This window comes from Eumetopias jubatus, unplaced genomic scaffold (assembly GCF_037043125.1).
Source record: "Eumetopias jubatus isolate StellerSeaLion01/CBP00866 unplaced genomic scaffold, mEumJub1_p1.0 scaffold_9, whole genome shotgun sequence".
Lineage (NCBI taxonomy): Eukaryota > Metazoa > Chordata > Mammalia > Carnivora > Otariidae > Eumetopias > Eumetopias jubatus.
In genome coordinates, this window is record NW_028274815.1 from 135777418 (window position 1) to 135792976 (window position 15559).

At 56.9% G+C, this 15559-nt stretch overlaps 1 protein-coding gene across 1 annotated transcript in view; it reads right to left on the reverse strand.

Moving 5' to 3' along the window:
- Positions 1–14829, reverse strand: part of PMEPA1 (prostate transmembrane protein, androgen induced 1) — a 50703-nt gene extending 35874 nt beyond the window's left edge. The window contains exon 1 of the mRNA XM_028089165.2: positions 14721–14829. Coding sequence (XP_027944966.1) covers positions 14721–14829 — 109 coding nt within the window. The remainder of the gene's footprint in view (positions 1–14720) is intronic.
- Positions 14830–15559: the final 730 nt, after the last annotated feature.

The following is a 15559-nucleotide window of genomic DNA, read 5'->3' on the forward strand; positions in this document are numbered from 1 at the left end:
CTCCCTCCACCACCTGTCACACGCCAACTGTTTTGAAAATAGTCGAAATAAAGCATAAGGTCTGCCAAACCCCAAGCCAGACAGGCGGCAGAACTTCTCCCCAAAGCCTCTGCCATCAGAGCCTTTCCCAGCAAGGACCCGGTGACGGCAGGGGTGATGCAGTGTGGACGGCCCACGCACCCCTGCGAGGCCCACAGCCGGGGCACACCTAGGCCCTTTGCTTCACTTGCGTCCCCCTATGTCCCCCTACCCCAGAGCCAAAACCGTGCGTTAGGAGACTATGTGGTAAATCACAGATCAATTCTGCAAAGCATCAAACCATCTCAGGCGCCGTAGGGCAATTAAATTAGGGAGGCTTTTTTTTCCATTACCAAAAAAGAACTTCAAGATCTAGGTTAGAACACACACAGAGACCCAGACGACACACAGCTGTGACATGCACTCCCCTGCAAACCGCGTGGGGCGTGTCAAGAGTCCAAAGGGGCCGAGGCTTGGCTTTCCCATCGCTGGCACCATCCCAAGAACAAGCCTGGAGCCCCATCACCTGCCGGATGCTGCTCCCAGCTCTGTGTCTGGAGGAAGGATATGGGAGCCCCTCTTCACCCCTAACTTCCTGCCCCTGAACTTGCCCCTGGGGTTCCCTTCCCTCAGAAGACCCCATAACCCTGTGACCTTGCTCTCATTAGAATTGTGCTGACCCCGACCTTCAAATGGCCAGGTGACCTTAGAAGACCAAAGAGCAAGGTGCCACCATTCTGCAGGAGGTGCCATCAGTCTGCGGTTGCTACTGGGGACCCCCGAGGAGTCTTTGGCAGGTGCCTCTGAGAACGTAACTCCCAACCAGGCTTCCCGATTTTTGCCATTTCCAAGTACCCCATTAAAGGAGTTAAAATTCCTAAATAACTTCAAAATTTAAATCCTATTCCATCAACTCACTTTTACTACCTACTCTTCTCTTCAACAATAACCCACAGGAAATCGAGGACGTGTTTGTTCCATTTGTCCTAACGTGCTTTTAACATACATCAGCCTAGGTACTGATCTGCGAAATTTCAAATGCCCATCCGCACGCCATCGAACGTGTTCTCACAGGCTACGGGTTTGCTGTGGGCCTGTCTGTTTCTCCCCACTTACAAGGTGAGACAGTTAGGGCACAGATGGCTTCAATGGAATCCAGAGGCAGCTCAATTAACCGTGGGCAAGCGTGCCCTTGGGCACGTGACTTCTGTCCTCCACACCTCAGTGTGCCCATCTGAAAAACAGGTCTGGGGACAGCAGCTCCGCAGGGCCCCCATGTGACCTGGCGGCTGGCCTATGACAGGCATCAGTGACAGCAGGAGTGAACTGGGTTACAGTCCAAGAGAGTCCGAACGCTCAGCGACACCCCCATCTGACAGACGAAGCGACGACCGGAGGCACAAGGACCACGACAGCCATGCCACCACGATTCTGAAGCCATTCTGCGGTTTCTATTCCTTCTGCAGAGAAGGCTAGCCGGGGACCCCGGTGTGCCAGCCCCACGCTCCCCCAGGGAGGCCTGCTCCAAGCCCTGACCCACAGCTCCACTCGGAGGCCCAAGCCATCTGTCAGCCGGCAGGAACGCGGCCTCCCTGCTACCGCCTGAGTAACCGCCTCCCCCAGACATGATTCATACCTGTCTGGGGTCACCCACATCCTCATTCCCTGCAAAGGAATGCACGCCAGGTGAGGCCAGCAGGCGGGCTGGCATCGGTGGCTGGTGGGGCCGTGCCAGGCGGAGGCAGAGGTGTAGCCTGTTGGTCTTCAAGGACTCCGCGGCCACCCTGAGTCCCCCCGGGCGGGGCTGGACAGACAGACGTACCGGCCGCGCGTCCCTGTGGACGAGGCCCAGATTCGGGTTACAAAAGCTTTTCCCCATGGAGGCAGCTGACATTCCACCCGTGGACAGTGACTTCTCTGGGTCCAGCATGACCCTCGACAGTCCCCTTGCCCTGGTGAGCAGTGCCACCCCGAGCCTCCTCCACGCTCGGGAATACTCTCCTCACAAGTAAAAAGGCATCACCTCGGATCCACATTACGCGACGGATCTCAAAGTGGGGAGACTGAGCGAGAAAAGCCAAACAGGAGGGAGCATCCAGCATGATTTCATGTATGCCGAGTTCTCCACTGGGGAGGACTGGACGGCAGTGCCTGCTCCGAGGGGTGGGCACAGACCGGAAAGGGGCAAGGGGACCCCGTCCAGGGATGGAAGGTTCTACATCTCGGTCTGGACAGGTGTCCCATACACGCTTGCCAAAACTCACTACGGCAGATGCTACGTCTGTGCACTTTGTGTCTGTAAATGACACCTCAATAAACACATCGGAGCGGGGAAACACGGGTTCCAAGGGAAGGTTAACAGCTTAAGGGAAAAGAAGGGACAGCGGGTGACATCTGATGGGCTCTTCCTTCTCGCAAAGCCCTAGGTTTGATGATGCCCATTTGACAGAGAAGAAAATCGACAAGAGGAGATGGCAGAGCAGAGAGACGAGCATCAGAGACAAGAAAACCTCCTGTCCAGAAAGAACATTCTGCCTTCAACCGGCGGGGGGCTGCCGGTGCCATCTCTACTTGTCTTCTCCCCCTCTGCCCCTTGTGCCAAGAAACTCTTTTCCCAAAAAAGTAAGGTGCCACCTCCAGTGAAGCAGAAAGCCTCGCACAGGTCGCCAAAACCCCAGAAGGCAAAGGCTGCGGGCAATTCAGTGGCAGCCCAGGTGGGGACCGTGTCTGGCCAGCCACAGGGAGCAGAGAAAGAAGCCAGGATGCCGAGTGCCCACCCTGATCATGGCGCTCACCAAACCCCAGGCAATCCCCTCAAGTCCGAGGCTGGCCGGAGGCCTCAGGGGGCACTCAGCCATTCCAAGCACCTGGTCCGGAACACAGCACACAGGTGAGCCGCGTGCTGGGAGGCAAGGCCAGGCTGCCTCCAGGAGGGACGCCCATGAGTGGGAGCACCGTCCCGGCACACTCAGAGTCCCCGTTGGTGCGAGGTGTCCTGGGATGACAACAGTATCAGAATCAGGCCTCCATTACTAAGAGAAGGGCTTTGGGTTGAAAACGGGCCTGGTTTTCTCGTCTCCCTCCCTGGACCTCGGCTTAGCTGCGGCCACATCCCAATCACCCGGAGGGTTCAACATCCCGGCTGCCTACCCTGTCCGCAGTTAACTGGCCTGGGGTGCACCTGCGCATCGGGCTTGTGAGCCCCCAGGCGGCCTTCCTGTGCAGCCAACACCGGGAACAGCTGAGTGCAGAGGGGGCTGGAGGAATGCCTTTCAGCCGTGAGGTTCCCTAAGCTCTCCCCACCCACTCTCAGGAGCCCAGACCCGCCCAGCACCCCGCAGACCCCTCTCTCCCTTCAGCTGCAGCTCAGTGCCAATGCCAGACAAATCCCTGCTCTCTCAGGCTTGAGCCCTAGGCATCACCGCCAGGTGACCCTGCCAAGAAGGGGTGTGGAGAGGACTAAAAAAGGCGGCTGGAGAAGCCAGAGAGACCACACCCTTGCAGCGGGGGACGGGCAGCTCTGAGGTTTAGGGGATGGCGGGCAAAAGTACAGGCTTCGGAGCTCCGAAGCCCAAGTTCAAATCCTGCTCTGCTCCTTGTGAACTCCCACACCGTGGCATGTGACCTACCTCCGCCCCCTCAGCTGCACACAAGGGGTTGCCCCCAAGGACAGTGAGTCAGGGCACGCAGAGCAACGGTCAGCAGGAACAGCTGGGGTGTGGAAGCCACAATGTCACTGTGCACAAACACTAAGAAAACGATCAAATAGACAAAGTTGCTGGGTGCCGGCTGCCCACCCCCTGAACACTGCCTGCCTCCTAGCCTCTCCCCTTTCTTGCTCTTCTTCCCAAGCCCCACCCCCCTCGCCCGAGTCTATTCTGGGGAAAGGGTCCAGAGCTCATTCTCACTAGAGTGTAAAGGAATGCTGCAGTGTGCTTAGGGTCAGGCTCAAGATATCCAGGGCAAAGAGGCTGTTGAGGTAAAGTGGAGGCTTCGGTGACATGTAGGTTCGTGACCCCGATTTTAAAGAAAGACAAATGAAGTGCTGTTGAGGAGCTGGGGAGTAACAGGGATGGGGTCTTTCTGCAGATCCCACCTTGCACAAACAAGCCTGGAGGTCTGGGAAGGACCCAAGCCTGAGAGCTGAAGGCAGGGGGCTGGGGCACTCCAAGGGGGTGGCACATTCCTAGAACTCACAGAAGGGACTGCCCCTGACCCGTTTTGTAGCTCGGAAGGAGTCCTACAGCCCTCACGCCTCTCCCCGCGGGACTGCCCTGTGCAGACAACTCCCAGCTTCCTTCTTGAGGATCATCTATGTCACGGTCGAGTCCTCTCGGAGCCCCGACTGGGAGTGGACACGGGAGCACCACCTCGGGGAGAGTCTGAGCCCAGCAAGAGTGGACGCTGCTATGGATGAGCAATGTCTGTCCCGGGCAGGAAGGGCAGTGCGGGAACGGCAGCCACGCACTCATCCCTAATCCACGCCCGGGAAGTCACAAAGCCACTCAGTGAAAAGCCCGTGTTTACGGGCTGGGTTCTCCTCTAGGTAAAGGGTCCCAGGACCCGGGGAATCACAAATTTGAGAGCCGGGCCCTCATTCGGTGATCCAGACACAGCAGGATCCAGCAGAGTTAGGCAGATAGAGAATCACCAGAGAAGCCGAGGGCGGGGAGAAATATTTGTCAACTATACACAAGCAACTCTGGGATTACGTACGCACTTGCAGGCAGGGCCTGGATTTACACGGACAACTGGAAGTTGGACTCATAATTACACCTCAGGGCTATGCACAAGCAACTCTAATTAGCCTCTAGATGGGAAGGTAGTGACAATTTTATTTAGGGCCCAAAGTAAGTAATAAAATTAGGCAAAATGAGCCGCTCCACGCCTAAGTCCCCACACTTTGCAGAATAACGAAAGGCTTGACAATTGTAAACATCTAATAATTGTCACTGTTAGGAAAATCGAGGGGAGGGTGGTGAATGGCCTCTGACTCTTAAGCCTGGACATTTAAACTGTTTCATGGTGGACCCCAGTTGATAAAGAGTTTTGTTTTTGTTTTTTTGTTTTGTTTTGTTTTGTTTTTTAAAGGCAACATTCTCTGCATCTGTGCCTCCTTGACAGGAAACTTTGCTCCAAGATACCGACGGGGGCGTCCCTACGCGCCAGCCTGCTCAGGAAGCGGGATCCATAAACACGGGCAAGATACATCCGAGATAGGAGCGTATTTAGCTGTGATCTACCATAACGATCACCAGCAGCAAATGGAGCGGCGTTTAAAGGGCCTGTTGGTGTTATTTAATCGGTTATATTCACCAATGTAATCGACACTCTCTCCATCATCTCAATACACCCACCTCTCCCTCCCATACCATAAATAGATTAGAAAAAATAGTTTCCTTCTATGGCCGTGACCCCATCGGCTGCCAAGCTCGGCCTGGTATGAATCACTCCGGGCTCACCGCGACAGTATTCTCAAATGACTGAACGATAACGGGGCGGCACAGACACCAATAAATGAATCATGCCTTCCGCAAGACCAAACCTTTGGCTTTTACAGACACCAATTACAAAGTATAAAGAAAAGAACAAAGAAATTACTCAGGGTGTTTGCGCAAAGTTGATTCATAGGTTTACAGAATTATTACCAACTAAATTGTTTTTAGGAAGGCAATTAGAGCTGTGACCAGCTGCAGCACGGCATTGGCCTATCGACATGGGAATTTGCAAAACGGGGTGGGGCGGCCACCAAAGTCTTACAGGGCTCCCGGGGACCTCACTTTCTGTTTTCTCCTGGCGGGTTCTTTAAGACGTTTGTGAAATCCTCAAAACGTGCAGCCACATAAGCGATGTAGAGGAAGTAGGCACATATACCCGTAGTTTCAGTAAAAGATATTGTTACTCACTTTTATTTTTCATTCTTTAAGTGTAGCAGTCGTGGTAGAACACAGAGCTTCTCTCTTCTGTGATCCGGATTTTGAAACACATCGTCTATGATAACCAAATGCTCACACAATTTCTCCATGCACATCATGGAGATGTCTGCAGATAGTTCAGATCAAAGCTATTTTACCTACTATAAAACTTAGGGTGATGAAGAAAGAGCGTTCACTGGGGCCACATGCAAATTCTGAGCCTCTCTAACGAAGTGTGACCTCTGGGATGAATCACCCTCACAGGCCTTGGGTTGAACCTTGCTGGCCAGGCTTCCTGGACAAGCTTCTACAAAATGTGAAAGCATCCCCATCAGGGATATCAGATCCTCGTGGGCAAACCGACACAGGAGAGAATAAAACTGAGCTTACACCTGGCTTTAGGCTCTCAGGCAGCAGTCCCTCTTACCAGCAGCTGCCCGGACCATCATAGGTAAAGCCAACAGGTGCCTTGGGCAAAGCCAGCCCCCGGCAGTGACCAGGTAACGAAGGGCCACTGGAACAGAAAACCTCTTTCAGGAAAGGGCAGTTTGCTTTCCCCCCCAAATTTCCTGGAAATCTGACTCAGCTCTCCACTTTTCTTTCTTCTGAAGATGGAGCCCGGGAACCCTCACTGGGTTCCCTGGTGGACCCCTGGGCAAAGCCAGGAGAAGGCTCAGGACTCAGTCCTGGGCATACCTGTGGGAGGCAGGGTCCCCACTGTGGCCTCCAGTCAAAGGACCTCAAAAGGCAAGTCCCCTTGCCTTGGTGGGTGGAACGCATGCATTTAAAAATATTCTACATATTTTATATCATAAAAATATCTATGTATCTTTCATATATCCAAAAATATGTGGTTTTATTTTTTTTTTAAAGATTTTATTTATCTGAGAGAGAGGGAGGGAGAAGCAGGTTCCCCACTGAGCAGGGAGCCCAATGTGGGACTCGATCCCAGGACCCTGAGATCATGACCTGAGCCGAAGGCAGACTAAACGTTTAACCGACTGAGCCACCCAGGCGCCCTGGTTTTATATTTTAAAGCACATATTTCTGTATTCCTAACCACTGACACCCAAACAAATCCGTTGCTGGATTTGTCACTTTTCCCGCCCCCCAAAGCCAGGGATGGAAACACCATCATCTCCTGGAGACCTAAGGACCAACAGAGACTTTCCCACCCATGAAGCCTCCGTAACCGGGATCGATGGCTCCCCATCGCTCACAGGGGCAGGTGAGGAACACCATAAATCCGCTCATTCGCCGACCGCTTCACTGTGTATTGAACATCTACTCTGGGCCAAGAGTCCTCACCAGGACCCAGCACGGCTGCCCCTGCCCCCATCACCACCAAAGTCCCCGTGAGGGATAAAAGATAGGGGACAACTTCTCCAAACTTAAAAGGCAGGGTGGGGACTGTTCGGAGATTGCGTCTGTCCGCCCAGCCCGGGGGGAGCCCAGTGCTGTGTGCCATGGAGAGCTAGCAGGTGCTTTTAGGGGATGGTGTGGCTTTTAAGAGCTCGAAGAGCCAGCTCCTCGAGGCCAGAAGCAAACTTTATCCGGCATCTAGATCCCAGGGCCACTGGGGATTTTATACTTGCTACCAAATAATTAAAACTCTTCTGCTACTAGAGCTATTTCCCAAACCCACTGACACGATACTCATTGATTTTAGTTACAATACGTCTGAAGGGAAAGAAACTCCGACTCCACATTCCCCGAGGCTCCGACACCCTCACCAGGCACGGCAGGCACCAACTCTAAGCCAAGCGACCCACCCCTTCTTCTTCCCACCCCCAACCCAATGGGAAAAAAAATCCATATTAGAATCTGCCGCAACATCAGGAAGATGCCATTACCCCTGATGCCTCCCCAGCTGCGTCACGGGAGCCACCCCAGCTCCTGTCAACATGTGGCGTCTCACCGTCGATGCCAGCTCCACTCGTGGGTGACACCAGGTGGGAGAGGAACCCCAAAAACACTCCAGGTCTGGAGCAGGTGTGTGCAGAAAAGAACGGCCCTACAAATTCTCCCTGGGGGGCCGGGGGCAGGCGGCGGCTGTGCCTTCCTGTCATTTCGATGCTCTAAGCACTGAAGCCATCAGAAGAGAGACCTCAACCTCCCAGGACAAGCATGGCTGAAGCAGGGGAGGCAGGTCTGCCCCTTAGTGCGCCTTTGACATTTCCAGAAGCGATGGTGGCCAGGAGGCAAAGCCACCGTTCCTGCCCCCAGACAGTGGAAACTTCCTTGGTGCATTCAAAATATGAGTTTGTGCCAGAGGCACCCTTCAGTGCTCAGGCCACTGTCTTGCCCACCTACGAAGCGGGTGCTGGTCTTCCCTTCATTTTATGGGGGTGCTGGTGGACGCCCGGGAGGGACGCGGCGCATGCCCCGAAAAGGACGGTTATCCCTGGGAGAGGCTTTGAGAGCAGCCTCGTTTCCGTTCCCTCCTACCCCCTCCCGGAATAAACTCGCTTTGTGTCTGCTCACTAGCAGGGCAGCTCCCAGAGGGCAGGGCTCTGTCTATGGGGTCCTGGCATTCTGCAGCACAGCCCCTACGTGATGACGTGCTGAATGGCTGGGCACCCCCTTCTCGACCCAGAGGGCCTGGAAATCAGGGTAAGGTGAACAGATCTGGTCCCTCCAGGAACAGCCCTGGGCCAGGGAGCAATCTCCTGCCCCAACATCGGATGGATGGTGGTGGTACTGGGGACGCAGACAGAGACACCAGCTCCTCGCAAATGAAAGATAGCCAGTGTGCTGCCATAGTGGAATGGCCCTGACTGCGCACCCAAGATCTGTGAGTGTTCTTCCCTAGTGAATGGCCCAATATGGGCTTGCAGTCTTCAGACGAAACCTAAACTATCACTGCCATGTCGAGTCTTGCAAAGGTAAGGCTGGGGCTCGGGGAGTCGATGTGGTGTAGTGGGGAAGAAACTTTGGGAGCATGAGCGTGGGGTCAGGAAGCTTAGGTTTGGATTCCAACAGAGCATCAGTTCCTGGCTGTGTGACCTGTGGCAAATGTCTTACCCTCTCTGAACCCCCCCTTCTTTTTTAAATCTGTGTATCGGTGATAGCCAATAGCTCTCTCACAGAGCTGTTTTGGAGATTGAGAAAAATGCGTCACTAGTACCCCCGGCACATAGTAAGTTCTCCATATCCAACTAAGAAAGGGAGGAGCAGCAAAAAATCCATCAGTCACCCTGGAAACAGAAGAGAAAAGCCAGGCTGTGGCTCTGGGAAGGCCTGGGGATGCCCCAACCCTTTCCAGGCCCATCCCCGGGCACTGAAGCCCCTGCTCTTGTCAGCAAGCCGTTCTGGGACTTTTCCCAGCTTGGTGACAGACACTTCCACCAGCACCTGACAAGGCCCTGACGAGACCCAGAGGTGTCACAGTTTGGCTCTGTCGTGTCACTCGAAAGCAAAGTGAGGTTGCTTGTCAATGCTCCAAGCTGTCACGACTTCGTGAAGGGGTGCAGCCCACCTCGGGGAGGGGGCAGGGCAGCACGTGAAGACACAGGTGCTCAGAGAAGTCAAGCAGAAGACGTGCCCCCACCCCACCTCACCCCACCCGCCAGGGAAAACAAAGATCAGGGTCTTATTTTGATGGTTCACAGCCTATATACCCTCATTTGTTAAGAACTGAAATTAATTTTCAAAAAATGGGAGCCTCAGACCATCACTCGTTTCTGGGCTTCGTGCTCTGGGTCTTCTTCGGCATGGGACCTAGTGGGGTGTCTGGATGGCAGGGTGCTACTGACTTCACGGCCGAAGTTTTGTGCCTCCCATGCCCACCTAGCCCCCAACTTCCGAGGCTGGCAGTCGACTGCGGGAACGCAAGGGGGTCCCTGGCAGACCTTGTGGGGCATCCTGCCAGCTTTGCGGTGGGCCTGGCAGGGACAAGGTAAATATTCAAGTCCCTCCACCTTCAAGGTCACGGTCCCCACATGGGCCTGTTTAGTCCAACATTCCCGCTCCTGCCAGCACCCCAGCCCCGGGACGGGGAAACCTTTTGTTGGTGCCAGCCTCCTCATCCGGCAATGACCGCCAGGGAACAGGACAAGAGCGGACAGTTGAGACCAGTCCTCCCCCACCGTCACCACCAACCCCCATGAACACAGAGCTGCGCAGACAGCAGGCCACACTCCACAAGAATAACCTCTGAAGAGGCACAGCCCCCCAGCACACGGGAGCTCCTGTTACCCCGCTTTCCACTTGCACCACAGGACAACCGGTAAGTTCTGGAGCCAGGCTGAGCTTCCATCTCCCTGGGCCCCAGTCCCACACTTGACCCACTGCAACCCACGGAGAGATCAGGTCTGTGGGCAGGTGTCGTGGGGCCCTCAGAGCAACAGAAGAAAAAGAATTGCCAATACTTAAAAGCCAAGAGTTTTACATCAAAATCCAGCTGTCTGGGTCCCTGAAACGGAGAGGTCTGGCCACACAGGGCCCACGTGGCGGTTGTCCCCTCAGGCAGGACTCACAGCCCCAGGTCTCTGTAGCCCACCCACCCCAAGCCACGCTTCCTTGGCCGCGGGAAGCCTGGGGCACAGCGCTGGGCTATCCTCCTCGCTCCCCGGTGCACAAAGAGGGGCGGGCATGCCAGCATACAGGGCCTCCACAAGTGCCCCTAACTGTGCACTGGCACGTGCGCGCGCGCGCACACACACACACACACACACACACACACGTGCATGCATGGGGGCACACGATACCTTTTAAGAAGCACAAAGCAGGCCCTGGGCTTTGATCGCCTCCTCAGCACGCGCACCATACAAGCGCCCCTGGCCGGCAGCAGCACGGCCTCCCAACTTGCACTTTTAAGAGTTACTTCTCTTCGGGCAGGACCCCAGACCGCGAGATAAAAACCCGAAGAGGAAAAGCCACGTGGCCCCTCCAGCTTGGGTCCCACCACCCGTAAGCTCCTCTACAACACGGTTTTACATGTTAACCACCGCGCAAACCAGGAACGAGGACGCGCCCCGGGCCAGGACACGGTGCGGGCGGGTACAGGGCGCACCTGAGCTGGCAGGTGCGGGGCTGCTGTTGGGGCACGTGCACCTTGCTGTCCTGTTAAAGGTGCGGCCACCTCGACCCTCCCCAACGGACCTCCGCTCCGGGGCAGCAGCACACACCGCTCCGTTTCCCTTCTCCTTCCAAGGGAGAGTGCACCGGTTTGTACAATGTAAAGGGCAGACTGCGTGCGTGCATGCAGGATCTATTACTTATTCTCTGCCTTGACAAACACTAAGTTCGGCCCTGACCCTGGGCCACGCTGGGGGGTGTGGCTGGCTTGCCCCAGACCTCCTGGGGAGCCATGGCCAACTGCCTGACCTGAGATCCAGTCTAGGATTTGCACCTCAACCTAAAACCCAGACAGTCAGAAAACATGTGGGTTAAAAGTCCCCGCTCAGAGGGCCCATGGGGGAAATAGCTCGAGCTAGACGGCCATAGTTTAAACCAAATCCTTGAAATAACTAAGCTTGCTCAGTGCCAGAGTCTCTCCTCCTAATAAATGCAAATCCAAGATGAAAACCGGGAAGCTCCTCAAGACGGAGCCGCCGTCCTTCCTGCGTGGTACACACGAGGCGCTCAGTAAAGGCCAAGGGAATGACGGGCAGGTGCCAACTCTGTCTGAGCGTGACCACGGGCCTTCACTGGGGCTGATCTCTGAAGGAGACTGAGGTTCAGCTCCCGGCAACTCCCTTCCGCCCTCTGGCCCCCCGGCCCCCTGGAGAAATAACTGAGTAAAGGCAGGGGCTAGTTTCTAAGAGAGACAGACCTATAAAGAGGTCAACAAGAATGCCAAAAAACACGCATGCCAGAAGGAACCCTTTCCTGAAAAGTCGCCTGGCCAACTCGCTACTGTCAGCTCTGGCGGGCTGTCACTGGAGTCGGCTGTTTTTAACCCCAGGACCCCTGGCTTTTTTAAAGAACAGCACATTTTTCTGTGAGGTATCTTGGGAACGGTGAACTCCCATCAGAGAGCATCCCTCACCCCTTGACTCTCAGAGAAAACCGGGGCCCCTGGAGTGTGCTCGCAGTATCTTTTATCTGGCTTCCTTGGAGACAGACCTGTTCCCACCCTCCCAAGTGCAACGGGGGTGGGGTGGGGGGGATGTTGCTGATTTCCTCCAGCCCCCAAGTTCAGGATGGACCCCCTGTGGGGCCCAAGTTCCAAATTCAAGAGACAGAGTGTGCGCTTCCTGAGAAATAACCCTGGGTCTGGGTCCAGGGTGCGTTCGGGACCGAGGGGCAAAGCTTTCCATTGCCACCTTCCCTCATCCCTAAAACCTGAGCTGGCCAAGGCTCCACCCAGCTCTGAGATTTAGGGCAACTGAGCGCCACACTAGGGACCCAGTGCTGTTCAAGGGGAGGGGAGCCATTTCTGGCACTGGGGCCTCCAGCCAGACTTTGGAGGGCAGAGGCCCCATCTTGAAAGCTGGAAGAATTTTCGAGCTCAACCGTCAGGGTCTCATTTTTCAGAGGAAACTAAGGCAGCTTGAGGAACCTACCGAGGGCCACCGGGACATTGCCCCACAGCCCAGCTCCGAATCCATCTTTGATGTTCTGTGTGCAAACAACCCCCAACCCCTATCACGTGAAATGTGGCCTTCCTTCCGTACTTCAAATTTTCCTCTCCATCTTTTTTGTACAAAGAAACTCCAGGCCTTCAGGCTTCCTCACCAGACCCTTTCGGGGAAATCTGATTAGCACTTGCAACAAACTGTTACATTATACCTGTATTTTAAAGATCATTTCCCTTCCTGCCCTGGGCTTTCTTCCAGTAAGTAGGGGGCCGTGTGTAAAAAATACACCGCGCACAGTGACTCATGTTCCACCCTGGGGCCAGCTGGAGCAGGCCAGGGTTCCAGGCACTAACCTCCAGGGTCCCGCTCACATGCCCGACCCAGGGAAGCACACAGGTTGAAGGCAACGGATTTAACAGCACCTTGGTGTCAGCCAGAACATCATCAGGGCTGAAGGGCCCAAGAAGGGACAGGAATAAGAATGAATTTTTTTTTTTAAGTCCTGTACACAAAGGAAGGCCAAGAGCAAAATGCCCGTGCCCAGTCCTCATAATGGTCAAGTTCTACACAACAGCGTGGATCCCTGGGGTGGGGAGTCCCCTAAGGCAGCTTTACCGAAGGGGGAAAATGAGGCACCAAGGGTACTGAAACAGCAATCCATTTAGCACTGGCGAGGCCCTCTCCAAACATGTGCGAACATATTTTAATAATATCCTCGTGCATTTCATTAGCCTCCTGAGTTCACAAAGGGCCTCTGGGAAGCAATCTGGTTTAATGCGACTCAGTTCCGCAAACGCCGGCTCTGGGCAGGTTCTCCTCACACCTTGCTGGCCTGGCGAGGGGCGCTCGGGGGTTGGGGGGGGGACCAGGCTTTCAGTTCTGGGACTGGAGGGAGGGGGGCACTCATGGATGGAAGGGCCCACCACCAAAGCAGGCCAGCCTGCCCCAGCAGAACCGGTCATGGGTTATTTTTACCTCTTATGCCTCACTGTACAAGCTCAGGGGCCACAAACTGTGGCAGCCGCCTGCGGAAACTGGCTTATGAGTCACCCAGTGACTGCCCTGCTCAGTGGTGGCCGCCTCTGACTCCTGGTCCCAGCTGGAAGCAGGCTGGCCCTTGCAGGAGACGGCTGTGTGCTCCCCTGCCTCCGGGGCTTAGAGGTGAGGGTAGGGAAACTGAAGCCCCAGGTCCCCAAAAGGATGGGCTGGGGGAGGGGGGTCCAGGTTAGAAGGCACTCCACCCAACCCAACCTCCACCTGAGTGGGCTATGCATGGCGGAAGTAGAGGCTTATTTGTCTCAACTTCTGGATGTATAGGGCGAGTTGGTGCCAAGCTTTCAGCACCCCCTCCCCACCCTCGGTCTACCTCCTCCTTTCAGGGCAAGGCAGTCCCAAACGCGGACAGCCCCAAACTTTGACTCATTTGTAACCACGGTCCCAGCCAGGCTGAGCCAAGCTGTCCAGACAGAGGCTATTTATAGGTGCGTCGGGGACACAGACACTCACACAATGAGACACACACTCCGGATCCACCTTCGGCCAGACCCACCAGCGCTGAGCCCTGGATTCAGACACCCGGACACAAATGGTCCCCAAGCCCCCAGAGCGATGCACACACTCAAAAGACGTACCCAGACCCGGACACAGGCAGAGACGCAGGAAGACTACATATTCCCGGGACAGACTGCGACCCAGACACACAGACACAGAGAGACACGGAGACGCGCCAGACCCAGACAGAGACACACAGACACGCACACTCCACAGACGCAAGGAAACCCACTCACACAGACCGAGACATAAGCGCCACGCACACTCCAGACACACACCCCGGGCCCCAGACACCCCGCAGGCCAGACAGTGTCTCACACGCTCGCCACCCCCCTTCCCCCAGCCAAAGTTGATAAAGAGCCGGCCTAATTGCTCCATCGAGACTGCCCCTTAGGGAAATAAAATGGAAACTTCACGGATCCGACCGCCCCAGCCCTCCCGCTCCGGGCGCCACGCCGCCCTCCGCGCAGCTCGGCCCGGGGTCCGAGTCCCAGCGGGCGGGGCGCGGGCAGCGGGGGCCGTGCCAGGCTCGCCGCGCCGCGGGACAAAGCCGGGCCGGCCGCCAGCTGCCGCGAGCCAGGAGGGCGCGCCCGGGGCGCAGGGCGCACGGCCCGAGGGGGCGCGCACGGCCGGGCCCCCGCCCGCAGCTGCGCCCGGACTCGGGGTCCGAGCCGGACGGGGCCTCAGGGGAGGGGTGCGCGGGGTCACTCACTGATCTCCATGCTCTGGAACAAAGAGCGTTTGCAGTTGCACGTGCAGGAGACATTGGGCTGCCCGGCGGCGAGGGCGGCGGTGCTGTTGACCCCCATCAAGCGGTGCATGGACGGCGCGGCTGCTCGGCGCGGGGCGCAGGGGGCACGGGGGCGGCCGGGGGGGGTTCCGGCCGGCGCCCGGCGCTCGGGCCCCGCATGCAGGAGGCGCGCGGCGGGGAAGGCGCACCCCGGCTCGCCGGGCTCGGGGCGCCGCCAAGTTCCCGGGGCGCCGCGGGACTCAGTGCGCGGGGCCGCGCTCCCCTGCGCCCCCCGGCCGCCCCTCGGCAGCCCCGGGGGCGTCGACAGTGCCCGCGGGTGGCGTCCGGGAAATGGGCTGGCAGCCGGGGCGCGCGCTGCCGCCGGGGCTGAGCCTCTGCTGCTGGCTTCCCGCAGCCGAGCGCCTCCGCCGCCGCCTCCTCCTCATTCAAGTCCAAGGAGATCGGGTTTCGCTCCGAGACCGCGGTCGGAGGCAGGCAGACGGTCTGACGTCAGCGCTAGACGGGGCTGCCGGTTCCCACCGCGCGGGGGCCGGGGAGGGGGCGCGCGCTGCGCCAATCCCCGCCGAGGTTCCCCCGCACCCCCTTCCCGGGCCGCGGGGCGGGGTGACAGGGAAGGGGGCGGGCTCTTAAAGGGCCAGAGCTAGGCGGACTGCGTAGACCCGGGACCAGCGGGGAGAAGGAAGGGTGCAGCGTCCCCGCCCCTCCTGGGGTCAGTTTGCAACCCCTGGCCTGAACACGCGGGTCCGGGGAAGCGGGACTCGTTCCCACCCTCAACTCCGCGAGTTGCGGGTGCGTTCTGG